Below are 11362 nucleotides of genomic sequence, written 5' to 3' on the forward strand. Positions count from 1 at the left end.
ACTGACAACACTTGCGCCACGGCGGTCTAAAACCATATATTCCGGGGTTAGACACACCAAATCATGTGACCTGACACACCTATGTACCTGTGCCCTAGGTAATAAAACAGCGACACCCCATGGCGAACCCAAGTACCTTCATTAAAACGGCCCTTACAATTATATTACATCACTTGAGTAAGACACACTAAGACAATCCTCCTCTCATTAAATTAAAGTTCTTATTTTATTACAATATTCTGAAGTACTTCTGAAATCAATAGCTTCCATGTCATGTGACCAAGTGACTCCAACTCAATGCAGCATTGTTAAACTACACTGGACAGATAAAACACAGCTCTTTTTTTTAATGTGATCATATAGATAACTTTAGTTCATAAACATCATGTTCTGAAAGTTCAGCTGTTTTTACTAAAAAGTTTCAATTTTTAAAATTATGTTCTATGTCCTATTCAATGCAGCACTGTCCCACAACATTAGAACCGCCTCTTTTTATTGGATTTTAGAGGTTATTTTGTTTTATACCAATATGAAATGTGACCAGTAATCCCTAATAAATGATGATGTTATTCCAATAAGGCAAACCTCATACGTTTTGGATTCCAGCTCACCTTCAGCCAAGCAAATAAAAGCATTTGATTCCATTAAATGTTGTAAAATGGGAAAGAGGTGTGTCCTCCTCCAATAAAATGCTGCATTGATCTTTAGTCAGTGGTCATTAGGTCATATTTTATATACTGTGGTGTATTAAATCTGTTCATATACAGTTAGTTACCCTCTGAGGTCATAGAGAGTGCAGAGAGTGATGTGGTACAACAGGGTGTTGTATAACAAACCTCTGGAATATGTCAGAAGGCCTCCATGGATGAGTAAGAAAAAGACAAACATATCTCACCTTATTTGGGTACGCGCAAGACATGATGTACAAACGTATAGCTCACCTTATTTGGGTACACATTCTTATAGAACATCGCATTTGGTCACACACCCACATTTCTCCTATAAATTGCATGCACAAAGAGATTTCGGGGGGACTTCCACAATTGGCTCTGGGAACCTCGTATCGCCCGTGTTGGTGTATGATACTATGCTGTTGTAATAAACCTTATTATATACAAGCTGGTGCCTCCGGAGACTTCTTCATCTTCACAAACAGCGCTACAAGATATACTTCAATACACACATTTATTATAATTATTTAGCATCATTTTCACTAATATGGGAAAGTCATTCAAATAAATCAGGTGTGTTTAATTTAAACGTTGATAAATGAGTGGTTACTAAGTGAAACACTCCAGAAGACACCGCTGCACAAGGAAAAAATGTCTGTCGGATAGCCAACCTAAAACTAACCCGCAGAGAGCCTCTCAGAAGAGGATACATGATTGTGCAAAGTGGCGCACTGATGTTAACAGATGGCTGAAGGCTTTCACACTGAGCGTGCCTTTAAAGAGCAAAGACAAAGACCTGCAGAGTCCCCCAACAACTGTATCAGCCCTAATTAGAGAGAGAGAGAGAGAGAGAGAGAGAGAGAGAGAGAGAGAGAGGAGTGTGTGAGAGAGAGAGAGAGAGAGAGAGAGAGAGAGAGAGAGAGAGAGAGAGAGAGAGAGAGTATCTTGTGAAGCTGAGTCACGTATTTTGTCGCAGCAGAGCACTTGTACTCTCGATAATCCACAGACAAACTTTCTAGCCATGCACTGCCGTCCATTTCAGTCTAGATTTTTGTTTTTCATGCGGATGAGATGTTGTCAAATGTGATTATTATGATGTGTACGCTGGGTCTTCAGCTACGGCACTGTTCCGCTGATCTGTGCAACTGGACTGGAAGGTAAGGAACTTTCTCTCGTTTTCTGCAAGATTTTAAGGCGGGAAATCAGGGACATTTAAATGTGATGGTTTAATCAATCTTGAGGAAATATTTAGGCCTACCCAGGCCTTGTTAATCCATTAAAATACAATGATAAGAACAACTGTTGGCCACTAGATGTTGTGCAAAAGTCCAGAAATGTTCTAAAGACAATTTATCAACTTCACTAATGACCTGTTAACTTTGATAACTGCAGATGCTTATTCTGCAAAAGCATACGACTATTCATTATTGACTTAGAAACATTTACAACTGCAAATGTATTAAATTAAAGGACTAACCGACAGCATGGTCTACAACCTGGCAACCTATAATGTGTTATTAGTGTCTTGTAAATTATCTTTAAATGAATAGTACATTGTTTATTAACCATTAATTATGGTATGAAGCAGTCAATGCATGGCAGTCGTTTGAATTTTAGAAACCTTTTTCACATTTTGATAATCCATTCCTCGGTTTCCCTCTGATCCAGCGGTTTTGCAGCTGGTGTGGATTCGAGGATTGTTCTCCAGGTGCGGCTGCGCTGTACAGAAGGCTCGGTGAGGTGGGTTTACCCTGGTCAGGCTCTCCGGGTGGTCCTGGAGCCCAACCTGTCCACAGACCGGCGAACCACGGTCTGCATCAAACCGTCCCCTTCTTTCCGCGGAGCCAGCGTCTTCATTGAACGAGCCGGGGAGCTGAAGCTGCTGGTGACGGAGGGCGGGCGGCCCGGGCGGCAGGTGTATTGTTTTCGGGCTGATGGTCCACACAGACCCGTCCTCTACCTCCAGTCCAGCCCGCAGACTGACGGAGCCTGGAGCAGACACACCATGGGCTTCAGATATGAGCTGCTGGGTAACAGGAGTGCTGCACCCAACGTGGGACACCGAGGGCTGCAGAGTAAGTGGAAAAACATGCATTTGCACCCTTTAATAAGAATTTAGAAAAAGGTTTAAAAATGTTCCTTATGAGAAACGCTGCAGATAATTGATTTATGGATTACCAACTGCCTTAAATAAAGGACAATTTTGTGGGGATTTTCCCAAACCTGGCAACCCAAAATATGCGCATAAACGGGCACTGCTTTCTAGTCCATGCAATTATTACATCATATACAACTCATAAACCCTTCATAAAGAGTGCATTGTTAGAACATGGCACCCAAAATCCTAATAACATTTTAAAGCATGAATTATATTAACTGTCGTTGAGGGATGGACCTATCTTAATTCCATGGGAGAAATAGTGGTCATTTAATTACAGACCCCAATCATGCTGGCTGGAGCATGCAGCTGCTGGTCAGTTGTGTGTTTTGTCTGGCTGTCTGGTTTCCATCGGGAGGGACAAAGCAGCCAGGACAGAGCGGACCACAGGGCGGCTGAAGGGCACAGGGCCAGAGGGCCTGAATTGAGACCACAAATACTTTGCAGATTCCACAAATGCCTTCTCATTGTGCATCTCTGTTTAGTAGCATTTATCCATGTGTGCGGGCCTTTTCCAATGTGATGATGTCCATAATAGACAGTTGCTGGTCTATCTTTTCTGCATTGCCAGTCTGGCAGAAGTGTTTGACTCCTGCGGTCTCCTGCATTGGCACAGGGTCATTCAATTAGATGGAGATAATAGGAGTGAAACATGGGGTCAAGAGTTTTTGATATGGAGGCAGTGTGGTGGGCAGAGCACTTATAGGCGAAGCATTCCTTCATTTAACCCTGGTTTCTTTACTCTTTCATGTGAGAAGGGAGATCAATACTGTTGGTATGTGTGTCAGATTTAAAGTCCATGGAGTGGGAGGGAGACCCCAATCTATCAATCATTGTCAGTCATAGAGTTTTGGGTCATACGTGGTTTGGAACAGGGATAGGATTGACAGATTTGATGCAGGTATTTATCATGCTTAATGTCATCTTGTTTTTTTCTCACCTTACAGCTTCATGTCGACCTTGCAATGATACAGAACTCCTCATGGCCATCTGCAACAGTGACTTTGGTGCGTATAAAAATCTTAATCGACAAACCCTGCATACTGTAATGCATTTACAAACTGAACACACTCCATTACATTCCCAATACGATATAATTGTTCTGAAAGTAATGTAGGGAATACTAGTCAAAGGATGAACAAATACCCAATAACATAAAATTGATTTTCGTCTGGGAAACAATTGAGAGAAACCCAAGTTGTATAGATTTCTTCAAGTTATGCAAATTATGTAAGCATGCATGTGTTTTACTCATGTTTTCTATTTCATGCAATGTTTACCTCTTTTTCTGCTCCTCTGAGTTAATTTACTTACTACTGTAGCTCACTGTAGATGATTCAGAATCATATAGCCCTACCGACTCAATATAAGGTTGATACATTAAGCTATTACCTCATTAAAATGTTGCTTACATGTTTATCACTGAAATACATCCTATGATATATTAATATTCAAATTCCTTAATTAGTTAGATTACAATATTTGTGTACTTTAACGATTAGAACGATTTTGAATTTGTGATCTAAATACTTCCTCCACCCCTGGTGAAACTAACTGAGGTAAAAGGCTTAAGCTGGTCCGGTGCATGCCTTGAACACAGCGGCTCTGCTAGGAGGGCAGTGGAGGTCAAACAGATGTCAGGGGGAGTTGCAGAATGGGAGTGAGGAGTTCTTTAGAGCAGAAGTAATAGGTCCTCATTTATGTGCCTCAATTTCACACTCCTGCCATGTACATATAAAGATAAGGCATAGTTAAGCTGTTAATGGAGAAAGACAGGAAGGAGAGAAAGTAAAATAACATAGGAAACAGCTTCCTCAATGCATGACTGGCTCTTCTCTTTCTTCCAGTGGTCCGAGGGCACATCAAAAATGTCTCCCACGACTCTGAACGTCAGACGTCGTTGTTGGAGGTTTCAGCAGTGAGGGTGTATTGGCAGCGCAGTGGAGTGTTTGAGCAACAAGCGGCTGCCCCTGAGTCCCCCCGGTCTGGTCACATCCACACACTCCTGCAGTGCCAAGTGAAGCCTGGGGACGGAGAGTTTCTCTTCACAGGATCAGAACACTTTGGAGAAGCTTGGTTAGGGTGTGCCCCGCGTTACAAAGACTTCCTGTCTGTGTACAAGACCGCCTGGGTAGCACGGCGGAATTCCTGTGACTTCCCTTTGGACTGAGGAAATGTTGTTTTATCCACAGGCATCCTCACGCCAGTACTGGCACTGTGGGATCCCTGTTATGTTTTCATGTGCCAGCAAGGTGGCACCCAGCATCACCACCAGGGACGAAGTAATTCAATTGTTGGTTTTTTAAAAATCACATTTTGAGGAGCAGGGCAGGGGCAAACAGCAGGGCCTCCTGCACTGAGGCTCAGAGGGCCGGCCTTTGTCTCCCCCCATCACTGCCCTCAGTCCTGGGGGACTGAGAAGGGGTTGGGTTGCTGCTCCCTCTTTGTGCCTCTCCCCACATCAACCGTTGTTCACTTTGCTGGATCTGTGTGACAATTGCCCCATGAACTAAAGTGGGAGGGAGGACTGAAAGACTGTTTTTCATAAACACCAGTTTGTTCCATATGCTTGAACATATTACTGTATGTGTTAGTTATCTTTATTCTGATTCATCCGTGCTTACGTTTCAAATGCTCTTTGTTTTGTTTATTTATATGTTTTGTTTTTCTACACGTTCAAATAAATGTTATTGCATCTGATTCAGGATTATTATTTTTAATGTGAAAAATAAATCCTTCAAAACATTAGTTTGGCATTTGTAAAAATGATGATTTGCTAAATTGTTCAATTCAGTTTTAACTTGCATATTTATTTTGTTTTTAATTCGAGAAAATAATTACCTTTAACATTTCTCAATCAGTTTCTATAGAGTCAGTATAGTTATTTTACCGATGTAAATTAGGGGGCTACATGAAATTCAATTGGATTATATAAAGACCTTTATGATTTATAATCATAAAGGTCTTTAAGTCTCGGTTTTCTCTTTCATTAAGACTAGGTACTTTTATATTTTTACAATTACAAAAGTAAATTCTTATTGACCGAAACTGTTTCAACTATTCAAAAATGAACGTTTCATTTGTGGATATCTAAATCAGATACAAACCATCTTTGTAATTTGTGGACTTCTTCTTAACATATTTTAACAGATAGTCTGATTAAGTTTTTTGTAGTGAACAGAGCTCATGAACAGTGCATAAAAATCTAAATTTCATGAGGCCCTCCGGTTCACGAGAACACATTGGCCCCTTAAGAGACTGGGTAAAAGCTTAAATGAGTTTACACCCCCATTGCCCATCACATGCTGCATAATCTTGTTTTATTTAGTAGAATGAGATTTAGATCTGAAGTATCCTACAAGCTTAGGTTTGCCTTTTCCTTCTGCATCCCATATTTCCCCCTTTAATCAGATTCTTATGATAATAGGATAGCCCTACCATAAAGTGATATACAAATCTCCTTAGATGGCGAAAAGCTCTGAGCACACTGAATTGGACAATACTTTTGATTGTGCGGCCCCTGCATCACAGCGCGAGAAGACGAATGGCCAGATGTGGGGCCCCAAAGCCTGGGGATCCTCCCCCTCAGCCCCTCCCAGAAGGAGAACAATTAATTGACTTTTAAAGAAACTGCTTTCTTTGCCTATTCCACACTTCTCCCTGGCTGAGCAGGGCTCACAAATTGGTGTGTTGAACTTTTTATGAGGACTAAATAGCTGCCAATGAAAGTGTAAATGACGCTGTGGTGAATGGGGCCCGGACAATGGCTCTGCAGTGACAAGGCCTCCAACAGACATAATGACCATTGTCACGGCTGCTGTCATCTAGAAACCATCAGGGCTCATGAATCCAAGAAGCCAGAGGAGGCGTGATCCTTGCTCTTTTTCTCACTCAGGCCACATTTTGTCTGTGTGTTTCTGCTCTATATCCATGTTATCTTTTATATTTCTCTCTATTGCTCCTCTTTTGATGCATTTTATGTCTTTGAGTTTTAGGTAAAAAACTTGATTTTAGACAAGCATCATATGTGGAATCTCAGCCATTAAACACAAACTGTTGTGACTGTATTTAATAGTTTTATCATGGAGGAATGATCAATTAGACAATGATACTTCTGGAACAAAACGTTATAGATTGGACACACGAGAGTGTACTCTGAAGTATTAAGCATAGAAGACAAGGGTTGCCAAAACATCATATTTTCATGTCAGCGAAAAATCAAGCTTTCGTTAAACCTTTCTTTTTCTGCAAAAGCCCAGAATGAAGTCTCCTCCCTCACTATTGTCCCAGGGGGCCAGCATGTCAAATTTCCAAGCAAAATATAGTTTCTCTGCAGACGTTTGAGACTGCACAATTCTCATCTCTGGGAATTCCAGCTGGTTCTCATGGGGAACGAGCCCAGGAGGGCCCGGCCCGGGAGCCGCTGCATGGAGCACCGGCAGGAGTCCACTAAGACTCGGGGGGTAATTAGTTTATCCCACCGCCTGGCCTGCTTTCCCATGTGGGCCACTGCTGCGGGGAGGCCCAGGGGTACAATATGGAAACAGCATGATACCCTCCAGTGCCGAACAGGCATTCACTGCTCCGGCTTTGGAGAACAGGGACAGGGTACGCAGGACACAAAGCTGAGCAGAGACGTCTCTTGGCTTTGAAAAGGTTGCCATTTGGTCTCCTTTAAACGGTAGGCAGCATTTGTGGTTGAAAATTCGAAGTAATTGAATTTTAGCTCAAGGTTTTTTTTTAAATTTGCTTCTCAATTCAAAAGTAAATGAGTTTAAGAGTTTATCTAAAGCCTGTTATTGTTGTGATGCACCTGGTGGAAAAACTCAATTTTCTGAATGTCCTTGTGTTCATAAATAATAAACAGAATCAATCAATCAAGGAACTACAAAAACAAAACCAGAATGTGTTTTTCAGAGCTAAAGACTCAGCTTACTAATCATCTACAACTAGGTTTTATATTAAATTGACCTTTAAGCTAAGCATAATATTGAAGTCTGTAAAAAAATTGTTTTATACCCAAACTCCATCACTCATAGTAAGTTAAACACTTAACATGACTAAAAAACAAGCACAAGTACCCTAAATTATATGAGAAAGTCACATTTTATTGTAAAGCAAAGCATATCAAGCATATCAGTAGCACATAAGAAAAAAGGGTTATATTATGACCTTAGATGACAAAGCCATCTCATGATGTAGCCGACTAAAGTCTCATTTCAGAATGAGACGAATCTTCCTGTCTCCAAGAAGCAGTCTGCAAAAAACAAGATACATTGTTTGTAGTGTTTTCAGTCAGGAGTGAATCTATAATCCAATTACAAACACTGGGATCATTTCAAGTATAAAGTGCCTATGTTGCGGTGCACCTACCGAACCAGTACTGCTGCAATCAGGCCTCCTGTGATGGGACCCACCCAGTACACCCAGTGATAAACCCAGTAGTTGTGCACTATGGCTGGACCAAAGGCTCTGGCTGGGTTCAGACATGTGCCAGAAACATCTCCACTGAAAAAAGGAACAGGTATTGGAAATTCAAACAACAGGCCCATTAGGAAAATAAAGGGTTAATACTGATTTTAATCTCCCTCATTGTATATTTCTGTATATTTCTGCATTTGCGTCACTACTGGAGCATAAACATTCAAATGCAAATAATATTTCTCACTTTGGCACTTTATTGTAGAAAGGAACTTCTTATGCGTACATTCACAATTCTTCTTCTCTTCAATAACTTTTACTCACCCAGCCAAAATGTTGATGATAACAGTGCAGCCCACCATAAATGGCACCATGGGGCTTCTGGTGGTGGTGTTGACGGCCCCCAGCAGCACCACCATGGTGACAAGGCAGGTCATGGCGACCTCTCCAAACACAGCGGCTCCAATATCACTGTCCGTCTGCAGCAGAGCAAATGCAGCCCCACTGGCTTTGTAAAAGTTTTCCCTGGAGGTCATCGCCTGTTGGCAGCAGATCAGTCACAATTAAAATCTTTCTTATGCAAATATCAAAGATGGATGTTTAAATGAAATTAGACATTAGACCTTTGCCATAGCAGCTCCAAGCACACCTCCAACCAACTGGGATACAAGATAAGGAGCCACCATATTCAACTCCATCCCTCCACACAGATAGATGGCCAGGGTGAATGGTGGGTTGAAATGGGATCCACTAGAGAGAAAATTCAGGCAGAAAATTCAGTCGTGCAGGTAAACTTCTTGGTGTTTAGTCATGTTGTCTTCAATCATTTTAAAATCATACAAGGGATTTTGAAAAGTTTAAAACAAATGCAATTAATTTGTTTATGGGTAAACAGGGCTGATTTACTTCAATGGCTCTTTTCTTTATTTCCTTTTGTAACATTTGAGTTGTTTAAAAGACATTAAAACTGAAGAAGAAAAAACAAAATCAATGTTTTACTGGTGAAATACCTTACATATACGGTGAAAATGCAATTATTCAGCAATACTTTGATTGAATTCAAGTTCATTTTAAACTTAAACAACAGTAAATGTATCAAGGACAAATAAATGAAACTGGGAAGGTGTTGTGAGATCCTGTTTCTGTAGAAATTAAACATTTACATTGTAATGAATCATTGTTCATCCAACATACAGGAGTTAATTCAATGCAATCTAAGGAAAACATTCATTATTCATGGCACAATAAACTTTGCGTAATGTGTATGAAACACTAAAGATGACCTCACCTGATTTCAGCCATGCAAGCCACCATGATGGCTACAGCCAGACCGTGCACCAGAGCTGGCTGAAGCCTCCCTGTAGACTCCGTATTCTCTATCACAGACACACACCCGATGAATACAAAGAAAGTAGTTCCCACCAACTCGGCCAGGCAAGGCTGAAATAACCTCTCAAATTTGTTAGGAGGTATTGCTGAGGACGCTTAGGCTCTGAAGACATAAGAGACAACCCGACTTCACCTATTTCCATCTTCTCTTCAGCCACGAGTCTTCAGGGAGGTCTGCCTTTACAAGCTGAGGATGTTGCACTGAGCATTCTGACCTGAGGTGAGATTACTAATATCTCTGTGCCTGCTAATCACACGGACTTTGGTGCGTGAACTCATTGACTGTTTTTCATATTAATCCAGCATAGTCTGCTCATCTCACGCCCTCTCATAACAGAGTGCACAAAAAACCAGTTTTCAGATGCCGCTTTTTTATGGCAGGGTCAAACTACAACACACCAGTCTGCATGGCAAACCATGCAGAAAACATCTTGTTATAGATTAAGCTAATTTTACTTGAATTTGTATTCAGATACATTAGGACTTTAGACAAAAACATTAAAGCCTGGATAAAAAGCCAGACAACTTGATAAATATTTACCCGAGAGCAAAGTGTCTGTGTCTGTGTGAAGATTTCTTAAATTCACTTCTTAAGTTAAACTGTATAATGTCCGGCTCCAACAGATTCCACTTTCTAATTAATAATTTCCCACAGAGATCACAGATTGGTTGAAAGAATGGAGAAGATGGTGCAGAGTTTGCACATGGACAGGACACACGATACACATGGCCTAACAGACTTTAGATCACTTGCAGGACACAAAAGAGGGAATAGTCATTTTCAATTATTTGCTGTTTTTATACTAAATATTGTTTACATATATAGGATGGGTTTATTTCAGAAATATTTCCTGCAGACCAACAGAAAATGTAAACAAGGTTCTTAAGATGCAAATGATTATCATTCCTGACCCGCAAAGCCCTCACAATCTCACACAGACAAGATAAAGCACTTGAGCCAACTTCCTTCTAACTGCAGGTATTGACGCCCCCTGTGCAAAGGCCTGTTAGAGAAAACACATTTTGCAGCAGCCATACATGCTTCGAATAAATAAACTCCTCTTAATGTGCAAGAAATCCATTCTGAGTCTCCTTTTTTTGTACAACAAAAATGTTGTCCTTCTTGTGAAAAAGTCAATTTATCCCTTAAAGCAAATGTCTCACATGGTGAATGTCAATGCAAGTCAATGCACCATCATCAGAAGATCAGCATCTCCTGCGCAATTTTTTTTTTTAAAAAGCCTCTTAAAGAGAAGCAAATTTAAAGCGGCACATCTCATGTATCATTTGAAAAGCATAGAGTAGTGCAAACCCTTTCACAAACCTTAGCTGCTATCAGTGGCAACACTTTCAAAGCAGCCCTACTAAGTAAAATGTGACAGAAAGATGTGATAGCTAAACATGGATAAGATACCAACCAAAACAAGAACAAATCAAGCCTCACTTTACTTGGCAGATGTTAAACTGTGCCAAAAGTTGTTCTTTAACATCAAAAAGCAAGGGTTAAAGTTCGTGGACCAAGTTTACCCCCACTTATTGGGATCATATAGGCTATCACTATTAATCCCATGACAAACAGTTCATGGGTCCCATGGCATTACTGTTGCGCAGACAGGAATCCCTTTACAATGTATGCAATATTGACCCTTGTTATATACCCTCTTTAAAAAGGTAGATAAGGCAAAGGTTTGCCCTGTGTCTTAATAGCAAGCATTTGAGCTAT

At 40.7% G+C, this 11362-nt stretch overlaps 2 protein-coding genes across 2 annotated transcripts; one reads left to right on the top strand and one right to left on the bottom strand.

The window, feature by feature from the left end:
- The first annotated feature begins 1612 nt into the window (after window positions 1–1612).
- On the top strand, window positions 1613–5443 carry LOC134878515 (meteorin-like protein). Its single transcript, XM_063904585.1, has 4 exons — window positions 1613–1828; window positions 2340–2746; window positions 3777–3836; window positions 4677–5443. Exons 1-4 carry the CDS (start codon window positions 1743–1745, stop codon window positions 4997–4999), a joined length of 876 nt encoding a protein of 291 aa, XP_063760655.1. The 5' UTR covers window positions 1613–1742; the 3' UTR covers window positions 5000–5443.
- Window positions 5444–7916: 2473 nt separating this feature from the next.
- Window positions 7917–9850, bottom strand: aqp8b (aquaporin 8b). Its single transcript, XM_063903163.1, is given in 6 exon segments — window positions 7917–8086; window positions 8203–8337; window positions 8575–8789; window positions 8874–9000; window positions 9539–9728; window positions 9731–9850. Coding segments are annotated over 6 exon segments (762 nt in total). The 5' UTR covers window positions 9783–9850; the 3' UTR covers window positions 7917–8043.
- Between the last annotated feature and the right edge of the window lie 1512 nt (window positions 9851–11362).

The sequence above is a fragment of the Eleginops maclovinus genome, chromosome 16 (assembly GCF_036324505.1).
Source record: "Eleginops maclovinus isolate JMC-PN-2008 ecotype Puerto Natales chromosome 16, JC_Emac_rtc_rv5, whole genome shotgun sequence".
In the NCBI taxonomy this organism is placed as follows: domain Eukaryota; kingdom Metazoa; phylum Chordata; class Actinopteri; order Perciformes; family Eleginopidae; genus Eleginops; species Eleginops maclovinus.